The sequence below is a fragment of the Phallusia mammillata genome, chromosome 4 (assembly GCF_965637545.1).
Source record: "Phallusia mammillata chromosome 4, kaPhaMamm4.hap1.1, whole genome shotgun sequence".
NCBI classification, from domain to species: domain Eukaryota; kingdom Metazoa; phylum Chordata; class Ascidiacea; order Phlebobranchia; family Ascidiidae; genus Phallusia; species Phallusia mammillata.
The window spans coordinates 13,996,072-14,013,003 of NC_137255.1; the positions used below are offsets into that span (position 1 = coordinate 13,996,072).

The window sequence follows — 16,932 nt, forward strand, 5'->3', positions numbered from 1 at the left end:
TGGAAGTAAACAGTTTTACCGCTACAGCTTTTTGGATTCATTTTACCTCAATATAATTTGCTTGGTTACACATGTCAATGATCTAAGAGCGGTTTTTGACATCACAGACAAAACTAAGATATGAATTATGCGCAAACAATTGCTTTCATTCTTACTTGAGATGAAATAATAAATGCCCTGATCAACACGCAAGTAAGATTGTAAAAACATAACGTCTTGGAGGTCAATGAAAATAGCGTCGCCAACCACTAAAGAACCCAAGGCTTTGGTTTGGAAAGAGCTGGCCTAGAGTGAAGTGGTGTAGCATGCAATACCAAGGTCTTTCAATCCATTTGTGGCCCGCGGCTTCAAGGCAGTTGGAAAATTGGCCATGGACAAACTTTGAGTTGGAGACCCCTGTTCTAAATACTCTAAACTCCATGTTACTTATCACAGCATTTTACTGTTTTTTCTGCACCAGTTTATTATTTTTTTATGATGTCTAGCAATTGTTTTGGTGCCTTGTTTTTTTTTCAAGTAAACTTTTTGCCTCACAGCACTCTTTTGCGTAGTCTCTCATCTTATCCCATCTTTTATAAAAAATCTACCCTTATTGACAGTTCAAAATGATTAAGTTTGGAAAAAATATAGTCTTCGTTTAAGCTTGACTTTTCGTCTGTCCGGTGTTCCTGGTCGGGGTCAAAGTCGTTAAACATCAGTTCATTAAAAATGCAGTCAGTTTAGAAAAGTTCTATTTTCACCAGACGTTAATTTAACCAGTAACAAGCTTTATGCACCCTTGAATATGTTAGGTAAAACAACGCTAAAATCACTTTAACGCGTTTAAAGAAGAACTAAAAGGCAAAAAAAACTCAAAACAGCACAATTCCAACCAAACGTAGTAATATTACACATGATAGATACATAAAACCTACCACATAGGCTCAGTTTTGTCGTTTGCTTGCTTCTAAAGCACCTAAGTCAATGCAATAAGCTCCCGACAAGCCTGCAGGGTTAATCAAGCGTGACGGTAACAATAGCTGGACTACTCTGGGGCGAGGGTTAAAAGTTAGCTGACTTCTCCATACATTTAGATGTGAATTTCCCACAATGCACCGGGTAACTTGCGACGCAAGATTGCTATCTTGCGGCAACTTAGCGTCGCAATTTAGTTAAGTTGCGGCAACTTGACGTCGCAAGTTGGCTAAGTTGCGGCAACTTAATTTTTTCGACAACGGCGCCCCATAGACTACCATGTTAGTTATACTATCATAGATTGATACTATGCTGTCATCTCATTTTCGCCGTGTACCTAAATTTTCTAACTGGAATGCTCACGTCATATTTAGCTCATCCGTTTTGCGCATGTTCATGGCTTTGTTTGATACGCAAGCTCAGTTGGTCATCGTTACGATAAAACTAATTTTAAAACTTAGCTTCGAACCAAAAGTTTAAAAATATGGTTCCAATAATCAAAAAATGTGCTGATGGAATTAATTCTTTCTGTTTTGGCCACAATAACAGTAAAAATAAAAAATGTACAACCGCTACATTTAATATAAGTTTGTGGTTGTTATGGAAACAAGCGCATATCGATATTATGGAACTGGATTCTTGCAAAGTACACATAACTTTGGTTTCTTGCATTCAAATTTTGTACCTTTAAACCTTTAATATTTTTTATAGTTGGTACGGCAGTCTCAAAGAATCGGACAAAGGGCCAAAAATTATTGTAAATGTATGACGTATTAACTTGTTACAGGGTGACAATAATCCGTTTTGAGTAAAATGCTTGTTTTTTAAAACACTGAATACAATTAATCATGACAGACATTCTGTGCAAATGGATTAATGAAGAAGTCAAGCTGTCAAAAGATATTGGTATAACAGCTTTCTTTAATGTTTTTGTCGTAACTTATTTGGGAATTTGGCTAAAGCTGAGGTGCCTCTTTGGGTAACATAGGTGTATACAAAAAATATGTTTCTCTGCCTTTTCACGTATTGCTGTATACCTTACTCTAAGCAACATGGCTGTTAAAGTTTGGTAATTTCATTTAGTTGGTAATTTACAGTAAATTGTTGACCCCATAAATTATTTTTGGGATAGGAACTGTTTGGTTAATTATCTTGACCCAGTCTGCAGAGTATGGCAGTGGCACGCGCGATTTAGTTTTGAAAAAAAAATTTTGCACGCCGAATTTTTGGAGTTGCACGCGGAAATTTCGCATCAAAGGCATTAATTGTCCTATCTTAAACTCTATCGCTACTTTGCGCCTGTTGAAATTGGTCTTGCACGCGAATTTACGGGCCGTGCACGCGGCACATATAGGTCCTGCACGCGCGAGATCTCGTCGGGAACTGCCATGTTCTGCAGACTGGATCTTGACTATATGTATTGTTTATGTACAGGCAAGTCAACATTCGCAGAGGACTTTGCTTCAGGGTATTATATTGGCGAAATTCTTCACAAGTTTCAGCTTCAGGATGACTTTGACAAATTTTCTAAGGGCTATACAGCAGATGCTAAACTTAACAACTTCACTCGACTAGAACCAACTTTACACTTGTTGCAGGTATGCTGTTGTGTTTGTGCTAGGTTATTTGTTGCATAAAAATGCTAGCTTTGAATGTTGCATTTCATAATTGCCACTTTTAGGCAATAAATTAATTTGTTGAATACATGGGCTTACAAAATATTTAATAATATTCGTGTTTATTCCTAACATGCACTGTTTCCTTTGTCTTTAGATACCATTTGATACCAATATTGCATACAATGTAATGATAATGAAACATGGCATTGCCACAAGACTTCTATACCAGGTAAATTGACAGATTGTATTATCAGTGCTGTTTCATTCTGTAACCATATTTTGCTCTTAGTTGTATGTTGCCCTGCAACGAAAAGTGAAAAGCAATCTTACTGGTGCAGCAATGCAAACCATGAGAGCACCTGCTCCAGTAAAATTGGAACAAATTGAGAGTGGACTCTACAAGGAGGTAAATATTTACCAACGACTTTGAAATTTGCTCAAACACAAAAAATGCTCATGTTCTTGCAGAGGTTGAAAACTCTGCTGCCACGAGAATCAGACTTAACTCTGGATAAAGTCTCAGCCAATTTTGAAGAGAAGTTGAGAGATAATGAACGAAAGGCCATGACTGAAAGGTAGTGCATTAAACAAAAGAAATCTAACTGAAATATAAATCTGGAAATTTTTTTAAGATATAAAGATATGGAAAGATTTGAAAAAGTAAAACAGGAAAATCGCCAAGCTGCTCTGGAGAAATCACGAGTAATGCGACAGAAACAAACAGAACTACTTGCAAAAATACAAGCTGCAACTGTACACATTCCAAAACCACCTCCCACAAAAACACTCAAGGTACTTTTTATGGGTCCCCTTCCCTGAAGGGGACACATATTGATTTTACTCAAAATGTTTGTTTTTTTTTCTTTGTTTTTCTTCTCCCTAAAGTTTGTCCGACTTGTTTTTCCATCAAATCCTTGATGGATTTGGATGAAATTTACACAGATGGTAGATGTAGTAATGTAGATGTGCATCCCACTTTGTTTTTGTTGATAACCCCAGTATTTACCCCGCTAGCCCCCTAAAATGTTTTTTCCCCTGAAGTTTGTCTGACTCGTTTTGCCATCAAATGCTTGATGGATGTGGCTGAAACTTATACAGATGGTAGATGTAGTTATGTAGATGTGCATCCCACTTGTTTTTGTTGATAACCCCAGTATTTACCCCGCTAGCCCCCTAAAATGTTTTTTCCCCCGAAGTTTGTCTGACTCGTTTTGCCATCAAATGCTTGATGGATGTGGCTGAAACTTATACAGATGGTAGATGTAGTTATGTAGATGTGCATCCCACTTGTTTTTGTTGATAACCCCAGTATTTACCCCGCTAGCCCCCTAAAATAGGTATTTTCCCCCGAAGTTTGTCCGACTCGTTTTTCTATCAAATGTTTGATGGATTCGGCTGAAATTTACACAGGTGGTAGATGTAGTTATGTAGATGTGCATCCCACTTTGTTTTTGTTGGTAACCCCAGTATTTACCCCGCTACGCCCTAAAGTGGTTTTTTCCCCGAAGTTTGTCTGACTTGTTTGCCAATAAATGCTTGATGGATGTGGCTGAAACTTATACAGATGGTAGATATAGTTATGTAGATGTGCATCCCAGTTTGTTTGTCTGGATAACCCTAGTATTTACCCCGCTAGCCCCCTAAAAGGGGTGAGTTTGTAAACTATGTCAGAATTGGCTAAAATTTGGATAGCTTGTAAAGTATGCCAATTATCGTTATTGTGCCATCGCAGTTCGGGGGTTGTTAACAGCCCTTTGACATCAGAAACATTAACGGTTGTTGCTCAAAACACCTCTAGTGGTTGAAATTTTAAATGTTGGCAGATTGGACTGAAATTTTGCAGTACTATTGATTGAGTCATTGTGGTTTCCTACTTTTAAGTTTGTGTGTGTTGAACCTCCATTAGTTATCCTACTAGCCCCCTAAAATGAGTGTTTTAATTTAAATAGTTTTTACTCCATATACCATATTTAAATATGCACAGTACCAATTACTGTGTTTGTCTTCACAATACCAAACTTACTCATTGTTATCTATTGAAATGGATTTTCTACAACTTTGCATGTGTGGGAACCCATGAGTTTTTGCTTGCAGAAACAACCAAGGTTATAAAAGACGATGGCTAATATGGGAACCAATACAAAATAAGCATAGGAAATATATTTATGTTTTAAAATAGATCATGGTGTATATGCAAGGGCGATATGTGCTAAGCCACCCTTCTAGTTTATTATGACCTGTTGGTCAATTATCTAGTTTTAACTTATTTTCCCAAATCCTATTTTAGTGCCTATCGAATCTCTGTGAAACATTTAATTTTAATTTCCTCTTTTTTCATAAAGGCTATGAATCAGAAACGAGAGGCTCGTAGAAAAATTGAAGCAGAAAATGTTGTTACTGAAATAGCTGGATTCGAAAAAAAATTAAAAAAACTTGTTGCACCCACTTCTTCACAAAACGATGATTCAAGGTTGGTGTGACAAAAAAAGTCAATATAAAAATCATACTGTAAAGATTTAGCTTTAATTTATGTTAAACTGTAAACAACAATCAGTTGTTTTTCACTTTGTTATTAACACTATTTGTTTATTTTGCATGATTTATGTGCAGTTGTGAGCATTTGTGTTTTAATGGTCTTGTTTGCAGTGCTGATGGCGGTGATTTAATGATGGAAAGTAGTGTAGAATATTTGAAACGAATTAAGAATAGATTGGAAGAAGATGCAACTGCAAGAGAAGAGCGGGCTAAACGAAGAAGAAAAGTTTTGGTTGATCAGATGAAGGCTCATCATTCACAAGAAGTATATGTTGGAATTTATTGTTAAAATGATATTGGCTTGTTTAGAGATAATACTGAACATAGTTTGTTGTAACATGGTTAATTATTCTAAAATTAATATTCAATAACATTTTACTGAATATCTGTAGCAATATTACAGTGCTGAACTGAGAAAACATTGATTTTTTTGAAAAGGAAAAAATCCTACAGCAAACAATGTAATAACTGCTTAAATTAATATGCATCATAATGTTATTTAGGAATCACTACGTCAGGAGCAGGTAGTTCAACGACTCATGCGCCAATCACAGCAAGAGAGAAGGATTGCGGTACAACTGATGCAGGTGAAATATTTTCGTATATTTTCTGTGAACCCCGCCCTTACCAGAAACACAGATCTAATCACAATTGCATTAGTTGGAAACTGTCCAAACAGCATATTTAAAATAACTAAAATATCTTTCATACAAAATTCTGTGATTTTTACAGGCTCGTAGAGAAAAAGACACCATTCGCAAAAACAGGATTTTTCAAGAACAGCAAGTGGAGGCAAGAAGGTTGAAGGATTTTAAGGAAGCATTAGACCGTGAAGCTGTAAGTTTAAATTTGTATCTGGAAGCCTCGCAAATGACATGTTAAGTGTACAGTTGTAAAACCAAACTTTGTCTTTTCAGGAGCTGTGCAAGTTAGCCAGGCAAGACTATGAGGATGAAATAAAACGTGAATCAGAATTACACAACAAAATAATGGCTGAAAGATCGCAGGTCCGTTATCGCCGACACTACAATCTGTGCCAGGAAACGTTGAACTCCATCGTCGATTTCTCCTGCAAAATTGCCGAGTATCGTCTGCTCACTGACAAGTAAGTCAAGTGACAAGTGCTCACTGACAATTCATGTTAAATTATAATTATAAAATGTAAAACTTTTTAACAAGGTTTGGTTGTTTTTATGTACACTTAACACTTTAACTACTTACTACTTTAATATACAAGTCAAACATATGTTTGGATTAGATTATTTTATAATCTGACCTCAACAAAGACTGGAAAAGATAGATGTTGTTTGTAAGCCCTGTGGGGTAATTATACTGGCACGATCTTGCAATGACTGTGTTAGGTGATTAATTTCTTCGTTCGCCCTGGTCGCGTTACATATAATGCACCAAACCTAATTTCTTCCGACATCCTTGCACAGAACGTCTTGTAGTAAAGGTGCAATACCGGGTTTCAATCAAAAATCATTTGTTATGCCCTCTACCTTTGTGGAAAAGCTTTTTAGACATGACAATGTTTTTGTGCTTTTGTTCTCTTTTTTCAAGCTATTACATTTATATCTGCTTACAGAAAAGTTCCAGACAAACTGGTCCGTGAATGGCGTGAACTGCTCATGTCGGGCAAGCCTCTTTACAAAACCGAAAGCGAGGATCAAATTGCTGAAATTCAAAATCAGAAGGACGAAACTCTTGACAATCTTGACTTCACTGAATATCAAGTACCTGCCTAAATATCATTTATTGCCAATACACGCTGTGTCAGTTTGTGTGGTTGTGTTTGTTTCGGAAAACGCTCGGTCAAACAAACAACAAAACGAACATGTTTGGTGTATTTCACACAAATGTTAATGTGGATGGATAATTTTTTTAACCTTTAACTACCAACACATGTCGAAAGCGTTCACAGCAAAGCATCATAGCTCAATGTTCAAACTTGATACAAATTTGACGGACTGACGCTAAATCGACCAAAAATAGTGACTTGAAACATTTGGTGGGTTTGAACTATCTATTTTTGCAGAATCTGATTGGTGAATGGTTGCCTGGTGACGACATGGAGAAGAAGCCAGTTCCGACAAACAACAATATATTAGGTCACATACTTCACCGCATGTTCAGCATAGTAGCACCAACACCTGTAAGTTGAAGTTTAACTGAATCCTCACTAAACCTTTTTCGTTTTATCTTTTTACAATTGAACTATTATTTTTTAGAGCCAGCTAATAGACTAAATAAAGCTCAGCCGAGAGCACGACACTGTATTGTAGGATTAAAATGCGTCTAAAACATATGTGAATATTGACAACATTTTTAGAAACAAAAAAACAAACTTTCATGGTTTTGTTTCAGCCACCGTCACCGCGTCCAGTGTTCCCGGAATTTCCCGTCCGTACTGCTGTTCTTGGGAAAATGTTTTCCGGCAAAACCACTTTAATCTCACGTCTCGTAAACCAGCATCGACTTGTGCGACTGGCAGTCGATCATTTGCTTTCAAAATCTGTTGAAGCGTTTCAGAATGGCGAACTGTCAATGACCCCACGAGACAGTAAGAAAATAGTATTTTTTGTGTGGTTCATGTCATCGAAGCTGTATTTATTTGTGAGTTTTACTTTACTCATTTTTTTGCGAATGGCTGTTAAGGCTCTGTATTGCAATTTGAACAGTCTTTGTAGAAATTATGCAAATATGTAAACACGCCATTTTCTAATAAAACGCTTTTATTTCACAGAAGCAGCATCTGCGGCAGATATCCTGGTGAGCGTTACTTCTATTACGATTGAACCTCCAACTCCAGCTCACGATGACAACAAAGATGGTGGATTGCTAATGGAGTCGGCCGTTAGTAAGTAAACTTGTTTTGCCAACTTAGGCCCTTATTGATTTATTTGTATGGGTAACCAGTGGGCTTAAAAACACATGGGTAAAAAAAGTTTGACATCTAGTTCATTCACAATTTTTGACATTTTTATGCTTATACTTACATGCATTTTGTCGCATGGGATGTGACGTATGTAGTTCTGCGAAGTAATAGACATTATTGGCAAACGGTAATTTTTATTGGAAACTTTAGTTGATGACGGAGAAGAAAAGAAAGATCCCGAAAAAGAATTTTCCGGTGATGAATCTGTTGTTTCAACTGACAGAGAAGCTCCGATTTTATCGACACGCGCCAAGCTGGGACAACATGCCCTGGTAACCATAACGACGAAGCTAGAAAATTTGTTCTCTTCTACATGAACACGATTGGAATTGTTTGGCTCCCAGTTACTCTTCTCTTGTATACATAAAATAACAGAATAAGCAAACTACAAACTTTACAAAATGTCCGCATACACAACATGTTCAAGCTTGATGAATATGTTTTTAGAAATATCTAAAGAAGGGCAAACCTGTACCAGACTCTGTGCTGGTTGAAATAGTTACTGAAGCCATTCGGAAAATACCAGAAGGAACCGGTTGGGTGTTGGACGGGTTTCCTGTCACGTCACAACAAGCCGTCCTGCTTGAGAAGGCTTTAACCGGAAATGACGTTTCGGTCGACGTTGGAGTTTTAAAGAAAAAAAATAGCAAGTGAGAACTGAACCGTTGACTAAGAAAAATGTTGGTTATATAACTATACAGACTCTTTAGTCTAATAAGTCTAATCAATCTGCCTACTTATTTACTTTGTAAAACTGCGTATCGACTTTAACATTTTGTTTGCCTTTTTGGCCTCACTTTAATGCTTATCGAATGATCATCTTTACAAAAAAAAACTTACAGGGTAAATTACTAAAAATTTGTTTGCGTTATGCACAGAAAGTCGAGTTTGGTTCAAGATCCTAAACCAGCAAAATCTCAACCTCCAGCCCCAGGTGGTTTAGATGTTATTATTGCTTTGGATATCAGCGATGAACTTGTGTTGAAACGATCATCTGGAAGAACACGTATGTACTTTTGAATATTGGGCAAATTCCCAAAACTATTTTTTTGAAACCAGCGGTAATTTTTGTAAACGTAAAGATTGTCGGACGGTTAAAAAACTGATGACTGTAAAGAGAGAACAAAAATCGACAAAAAGCGGCACTGCTTTTCAGAAACTATAGAAACCGGTGAATTGTTTCACGAGGAATTTCGTTCACCACCGCACGGAAGTCGAACTGGAATCGAGAAAGTTGAGAAAGTCGTACCGGTTGTTGATCCCGCGTTTGACAAAGAACAAGTTCAACACAGAATTTCAAGTAAGGCCAATGACACAATAACATACAAACCTTCGATTTCCTATTGTTCTGCGATCGAAAACTTCTTGCAATGTAATTACCATTGTTTGCAAGGCTATTTATAAGAATTGCATATTTTTTTAGATTACCATGACAACTGGCCTAAATTGGAAAAACTTTACGGTCAAATCTCAATTGTCCGTCACGTGGATGCAGAAGCGGAGTGTGACGTCGTGTTTTCAGATCTGGAAAAAGCTCTATTTGAAACGTTACGAAAGGTAAGCCATTGCCCAGGCGGTAGCTGATATATGCGTAACTTGACATGTACTTCCAAACTGAAATAATCTAATTTTTATGTGTAATTGAGTTTTGTAATCCATGTGTTGCAGATTCAAAACAAGGGAATGGAGGAAGCTGCTGTCGAAGAAACCGGAACAAAAAGCGTAGAAATTGAAAAGAAATCGGAGAAAACTCAACCATCACCTGAAAAAGAAGCTTCAAGGCCAGCATCTGCTGTGAGCAAGTAAGTTGGTTTGTAGGCAAGTATCATAGACAGAGTTGTAGTAACGAACTAATAAAATGTAGAAAGTCGAAGAGATCATCACAGAGCCCTGACAGCAAATCTCCGAAATCATCAGCACGTGGAAGAAATAAAAGCGCCGATAAGAGTGAAAAGGGAAAATCACGAAGTCGATCAGCTTCTGGAAAAAGGTATTTGAAAAAGAAATAACATAAAAATACAGAAATGTATGCAATATGTTTTTGGCTGACGTTTTTTTTTGAGTTGAACTTACATAGAATTGTTACCCGAAAACACTTTATAGTGACATTTTCATTATGGGTCCCCTTCCCTGAAGGTGACACATATTGATTTTACTCGAATTGTTTTTTTTGTTTTTTTTTCTTCTTTTTTTTTCTTTTTTTTTCTTCCTTTTTTTTTCTTCCCAAAGTTTTTTTTTTCTTCCCAAATCCCACTTTGTTTTTGTTGATAACCCCAGTATTTACCCCGCTCGCCCCCTAAAATGGGTGTTTTTACCCAAAGTTTCTCCGACTCGTTTTTCCATCAAATGTTTGATGGATTTGGCTGAAATTTACACAGATGGTAGATATAGTTATGTAGATGTGCATCCCACTTTGTTTTTGTTGATAACCCCAGTATTTACCCCGCTAGCCCCCTAAAATGGGTATTTTTTCCCGGAAGTTTGTCCGACTCGTTTTATAGTATGCCAATACAAAATAAACATAGGAAATATATTTATGTTTTAAAATAGGTTATAGTGTATATGCAAGGGCAATATGTGCTAAGCCACCCTTCTAGTTTTAAATGCAAAAGTAATACACATATTAAGTATCATTTTGATAGCGATTGTACAGAATTAGTTTGATATACTGATTAATATTTTACTTTATTTCGCCAGCTCTAAGGGAAAGAAGAAATCCAGATCTCCGACGCCTGTTCCTCCTCCTGAGCCTGTTGAAGAAGAAGTTGTTGGTCCTCCTAAACCACAGCCTGGTGATCCTGACTGGGAATATGTGAATGAGGATCTTCCTTTCCCACTTGTTCATGCTTGTGTTCCATACTGGGAGAACGCCGAGTTCCAATACTTGAAGAACACAAAGTTTATTTTTCGCGCTATCCGAAATGAACGCGAAGATATTATCAGGTAAAATTGTGTAACATGTATATTTTAATAGATAAATCACTTTTTATCATTACCGATTAATTATCATACAAGTTAAGTTAAATTGATATGAATGCCAACTTCCGAAATATAGCATAACGCAGTCCTGTACTACCCCATTATATATAATGTTACCCACTTTAAGTTTGTAATTGGGTGAAATATTTTTGTTCAAGGTACATGTACGAGGTTCGCAAAGACTTTCGGGAGCATCTGCGTCGTCCAGACCACAAACAAGCTTTCGTTACTCCATGGCAACAAGATTACAACGAGATCCCTGACGACCTGAGAGATGACGAAGAAACAAAAGCTGAACTACATCAGCGTCTAGATGTAAATATTGATTTGGTTTGTTAGGTTTATTGGCTTGCCGGGAATATAGTATTTTATCCTGCATGAAAGAGTTCTAGATTAAAACGTTTATACCTAAACTACTAATGCATCTGTTCAAAAATGGTTCACAAAAATAAACTACTTGAAGATCTTAACCAGAGAAATTAATAAATTTGTGTTTATTGATTGCAAAATATTACCAAATGTTGCAGGACTTGCGTGAACGTTTGTGGGATATTTGTGACACGAGGAAGGAAGAAATGGAAGCGGAACGAAACAATCTTATGACCGAGGGATGGATGGAAGATCATCTTGGATTGCTCACAAACCATTATTTAACCCTGATGCAGGTTCGGTCACCATTGACCTAGCGTAAACCCCAGATAGTTAATTCTCGATTGATATTTAGTGATTTTTAGAATAGAAGAGTGCCAAAATATCTGAACACATAAACTAACAGTTGCTTTGCTTTTTGCAGAGCGAAATCGATCGTTTTCAAGACACTGTGCGGGTGGTAAAGGATTATTACGCAGGAATGCAAACTAAACCACCTGCTGAAGTGAAACCGGCGGGGACCTTCCCCCGAATGCCCTTGGTTGACCTCGGAGTTGGTCAGGATGCAAGCGCGGTCCAAAGCTCCACCACAGTGGGAAGGTAAGACGATAGTTTGTTTAATTAGCATCGGTATTGACATTGTTTGTGTTGTTGTTTTTTAGTGATGGTTCCACCGTGTCACCACAGGCTTCACAGACCGACGCTAAAAAGGTCGTGAAGAAACCAAGCGATGAATCAACGGCAGGTATTGTATTTTTGTCACATGTCCGATACGGTTTGCGGCACCTTTTCACGTTTGAAGTATGTAACGTTTTGACATACAACATATTATGTGTGTCAGACAATGTTTGAAAATAAATTGGTATCGAGCATCGCCGTTTTAATTCTACGAAAGTATCACACGGTGAGAAAAAAAGACGAAAGCACTATTTATTTATTATTTATTTAGCACTAGATATTAACAAACTGTCCTTGAGACTACTAAGCCAAATAACTGGTGTTTTTTTTATGTCCAACGCTGGTTGTTCCAACCGTTTAGTCAAAAAATGTGTTTAAATTAACCTTATTTAAATTTACGCACATGTTATCTAGTTATCTAAAAATGATCCTACCAAAGTTTAACCCAGGATGACCCAGTGGTTTTCCCACGAAACGAAATAAATACCAACAATTTATCAATCAAACTGCTCTTTGTTTAGAGCATGGCGCCAAATAACTGGTCTGGTTTTTGGCCATGTAATTTTCTGTGACAAATTACTTTTTGTTTACAGAAGATTCTGGAACTGTTGACTTAGCATCAGCCGGTGAAAGTCGTACAAAGATTCCTCTCATGCAGAGAGGTGCTCCTATCAGTAGCATGTTGTCTGACGACGCGGCGAAAGGTAAGAAAGGAAAAGGGGCGCCACCTGCTGGTAGCGAATCACCCGTACAAGATGTCAACTTGGAAGAGAAGACGATATCCGAAGGTTTCAACTTCGCAGTAAGGTAGACTCCTAGGTTAATAGACCCTTTGCGCATCAATTTAGCAATAGTTTTTTTTTCGTAATTTTCTTTACTTAATTTCCATCCTCTATAAAAGATAAAAAACTTTGATGTAATGTAATGTAATGACCTTCAACAAAAGTTTTTATAAACGTGTGCTTTTTGTGTAATTACCAAGTTTGCGCTGGCTGTAGTGTTCATAAAACATGCTGTGTTGCCTAGTAGTTTGCCCTGATAAAGTTGCTTAAACGTTGAACGGGACGTCAGTATAAAGCTTACCCAGATAAAATGTTGTGATTTGTCATGTAGTTTGTTTGTAGATGTTAGGATTGATTTTGTTTCGCATCTTTATGCAGCGTCGTGACGACATCGGTACAAACTTGCATCTCGGAAAAAGAAGCGGAAGAAGAAGAAGAAAGAAGACTTAAAGATGAGGAGGAAAAAGCAAAAGCAGCACAGGCTAATGCAGATAAGAAAGGTGTTGATTTGTTGTGAATTTTAGGGGGTTTAGAACTAGACATTGTTTCATAATAATTATGGTTTTGTCCTATTTCAGCGGCTGGTGGTGGCGGTAAGAAAGGCGGGGGCAAGAGTGCCAAGGGGAAAAAAGGAAAGGGAGGAAAGAGCAAATCTCCCACTCCCACTCCTCCTACTCCGGTTGAAGAGGAGAGCGAGGAAGTCAAAAAGAAACGGGAAACTGCTGTTCGGTTGAGGGACGAATACTTCGCTGTCTTGCAACAAGAAGAGATTTCTGTCAAAGAAAAATTGGATATTATTAAGTATGTCGTCCGATTTCGGGGTTGTACTTTCCAAGGGTCCCTGCCTTTTTTAAATTCATAAAATTTGGTTGAAAGTTATAATATAGTAAGTTAACAACTGCTGCAACAAACTTATTTAGGAGAAGAGCGACGACAACTTTGGGTGATCTACGAACAAACTCTGAACAAAGTTTCACTGACATGTTGGATTGGCTTGGGGCCAGGTACTTGCGTGAGATGGGCGCTATTGACAATCTCAGTAACGTTGCTAGGGAACACATTGAGGCCGGAGAAAAGATGAAGCATTACATGAAACTCGAGCAAGACGTAAGTAAAATTGTCTGTATGTGAAAACAATTGCTGAATAATACATTTAAATTTTTTTTCTGCTGCAGGAGTTTATTATTGATCTGGACGTAAAGGTAGTTCGCACTCCAAGTCCACCACTGCGCCATCCAGCGGTTGAAACTACGACTCCTGATTCCTTTACAGTAGTGCAGATTGAATACCTTCTTACTCAGTTTAAAAGTAAATGGTGGTCTTCAATATTTGCAGCGTTTTACTTGGTTGTTTTCTTATTTAAAGCTGCTGTGTGCTATATGTGCTAAATTCAAGCTGGATTTTTTTTCGCACAGAGGTAGCCCCAAGCGGCTTGTTGACCAATAAAGCTTTTACGGAATTATTGGCTGATACTGCTGCAGTAAGCTATGGAGCCGATATACTTCCCGACATGTGGATGAGTATGACCTATTCACAGGTACCCATATTTGCATTTGCCAACTTAAGTTTGATGCTGAATTTTATATTTATTAGCCCTTGGTTACCGATTACGGATTTTAATTGTTTCCAATAATGATTTAACATAGCTTGTGGACTTATGTGGAATATTGTCGCCTGAATCTCAATACATTGACTGGAGAAAATTTTTGCTCATCGCGTCACAACCGTATTCGCGACCTTCCGCTGAGGGCTTGTTGAGAGTCCGGCAAGATTTTGCGAACGTTGATATCGCCATGAACGGTTGGATCTCCGAAGATCAGTACAACAAGGTAATCGAAAACGAGTTTAGTGCTGTAAGACAAAATAATTAAAAATTTTGACCTAAACCCAAGTACATGAACATACTGCCTATAATTTTCAAATTTGTGACATTTATTACTTTATTAGCTATCTGCTATAGCATCATAGGATACGATTTTCTCATGACTTGTTTTTGTGCGAAAAAAGACTTAAAATAAACATCTAAATTGGCACTAGTGAACAAATGCAACAGTAAGATTACTAATTTTATATTGACAGGTTGAATTGTGGTTTTCTGCCAATGATGAGGAACGACCTGTTTCACCTGAAGATCCCGAAGATCCTTATCCATACAATCGTGACGTCAACCTACGTCATTTATATTTTAAACTCTTCGCTGACTGGGAGCAGGTTTGCAGCTTGGTGATATTAGACGTTTTGTAATAAGTCAAAACGCTTTAATGAAGCTGGTGATTGTGTCATGCTAATCATGATTTTTGCACCATAAGACAGTTTCACGAAGTTGCACTAAAGTTAAGACCTTGAAACTGAATTGTTGTTTATTAGATGCCCCCTCGACTTGACTACGTTAACATGTTGATGTACTTCGCAATGGATAGGGATCCCTTGCAAGGCGTTTTCAGGTGAGTTCAAAACTGATGAGTTCTAGACATAATTCGGTCCGGTTCTCAAAAATCGTTAACGTCCAAATGTTAAAAGGTCTATTTTTTAAGTTTGACATCTAAAACGTAACGGATTTTTTGAAGCTAGATCTGTTTGAATCGCAATTTTTGTGCAGCTAAAGCCGTTTTCGATCATTTTCTTCGCAGGGCCTTGAGTGTAGCAGCGGGGAAACCGATGCCACGAGTAATCAAACGTGTTGAAGGACAAGCTGCTGACAAGGTAAAGTGGAAAACTATGCTTTATTAGTCTCAAGCGAAGTAGCGAGTCTGTTATGTTCTGCAAAGTTGGTCTCAACAAATCGCAACCCCTGTTTTTGACATTTGTTTTTGACGTTGTGACATTAATCCACCCACAGGTCGTTGTGCTTTTGAAGTAATTTGGTCCTTGTTATCTACCAATTTAAATTAAACTGAACAACCTAACCTGTATCCACAACCTACATTTGTTGGTGTAGGAATCGGAAGTAGCTCCAGAAGATGCCGTTGGAGCGACATCTGGCGACGGGACTTCTATGCAAAGGGAAAGTCACCTTGAAGTTGAGGCGATTCCACAATCCACTGTGTCTCCACAAGCTTGGTGGTTGGTGTTACATCATGGGAGCTCCAGAATAGGCGACTCGCACAGATTTTCTGTTTCTGAAGATCCCGAAGAGAAATATTCAATGGTATGTGTGTAGCATACATGTTCTAACACTAACATCCATGTATAACTTTTCAATACCGCCAAGTTGGCCGAGTGGTTAGCGCAACCGCCTTGTGATCACAAGGTCGTTGGTTCTAATCCCATCTCGGTCGCTTGTGTTTCCCTGAGCAAGAAACTTAAGCGGCATTGCTCCAACCCAGTGGTTTCCAATGGGTTGAACTAAATTGAAGTCACCAACTGCCTAAAATCGAAAAAAATCAAAAAAAAAATGATCATCGGACTTGCAATAAAACAGGCAGCTCGACGGCGGACTCATTGTGAGCATAACGCATTCAGGCGTTGCCCGCCCACCGAGGATAAAAATGAAACAAACAAACAAACAAACAAACAATAGCTTTCTTTGCATTTAACGCGTAGAAGCGGGCCACTTTAAACACGCGGACTTTATTTATTTAGGAACACATTCGAGCGTTATATAACGAACTCGGTGCTGAAGATCAAGACGCGGTACCCATTCAAACTCTTATGCGCCACCCAGTGTTTGAGGATGCTGTGTGTGAAACGAAGCGACATGGATGTCCTGTAAGTGTAAATTGTACATGATTTTAATAAAACAAACATATCAGATATTAAAATGCGATAACCACTGAGAATATGGTCAGTTTTCATAAGCCTTGTACGGTTATTTGTGGCATCCATGAAATGTTTGCCCAACGCTAACACAATTGATTTTGATATTGTAATAAAACGTTAATGCAACTTTTTCAATGCAGGATATTCGATCGATCTTCACTCGTCAAACACTTCAAGCACTTGATGCTGACGACGCACAATCGGATCAAACTTGATTTTTGCATTGACTGTTTTAATGTTTTTTTACCGTTTTATGCTTCGTAAAGGATTTGTTTTGCGTTTATTGCACAAATATATAATTTTTATTGGCTTATTTCAT

General features: G+C 37.8%; 1 protein-coding gene across 2 annotated transcripts; it reads left to right on the top strand.

Annotated features, from left to right (window-relative positions):
- Positions 1–1,746: 1,746 nt before the first annotated feature.
- LOC145222757 (sperm flagellar protein 2-like) lies at positions 1,747–16,926 on the top strand. Of its 2 annotated transcripts, none has more exons than XM_080088950.1 (40): positions 1,747–1,860; positions 2,389–2,552; positions 2,728–2,802; positions 2,863–2,979; positions 3,042–3,148; positions 3,206–3,365; positions 4,916–5,043; positions 5,220–5,373; positions 5,612–5,695; positions 5,841–5,945; positions 6,026–6,213; positions 6,697–6,844; positions 7,147–7,263; positions 7,476–7,671; positions 7,855–7,968; positions 8,197–8,318; positions 8,494–8,696; positions 8,925–9,052; positions 9,203–9,346; positions 9,470–9,603; positions 9,715–9,848; positions 9,911–10,036; positions 10,744–10,989; positions 11,184–11,340; positions 11,553–11,690; positions 11,819–11,994; positions 12,057–12,139; positions 12,666–12,879; positions 13,233–13,354; positions 13,433–13,655; positions 13,775–13,961; positions 14,030–14,162; positions 14,270–14,391; positions 14,501–14,683; positions 14,934–15,065; positions 15,222–15,298; positions 15,485–15,557; positions 15,793–16,002; positions 16,437–16,562; positions 16,754–16,926. In XM_080088950.1, the coding sequence occupies exons 1-40, from the start codon at positions 1,803–1,805 to the stop codon at positions 16,826–16,828; spliced, it is 5,583 nt and encodes a 1,860-aa protein (XP_079945076.1). In that variant the 5' UTR covers positions 1,747–1,802; the 3' UTR covers positions 16,829–16,926. The 2 variants fall into 2 exon arrangements, with proteins under 2 accessions (XP_079945076.1, XP_079945078.1); XM_080088952.1 differs by having other exon boundaries at positions 12,669–12,879.
- Positions 16,927–16,932: the final 6 nt, after the last annotated feature.

What these genes read in the sequence shown, in the direction of transcription:
- LOC145222757 (XM_080088950.1), top strand. Translation starts at nt 1,803, where the DNA reads ATGACAGACATTCTGTGCAAATGGATTAATGAAGAAGTCAAGCTGTCA. An exon ending in CCAGCATCTGCTGTGAGCAA is followed by an intron (nt 9,849 to 9,910) that starts GTAAGTTGGTTT and finishes AATAAAATGTAG; the next exon opens with AAAGTCGAAGAGATCATCAC. An exon ending in GAAAAATTGGATATTATTAA is followed by an intron (nt 13,656 to 13,774) that starts GTATGTCGTCCG and finishes AAACTTATTTAG; the next exon opens with GAGAAGAGCGACGACAACTT.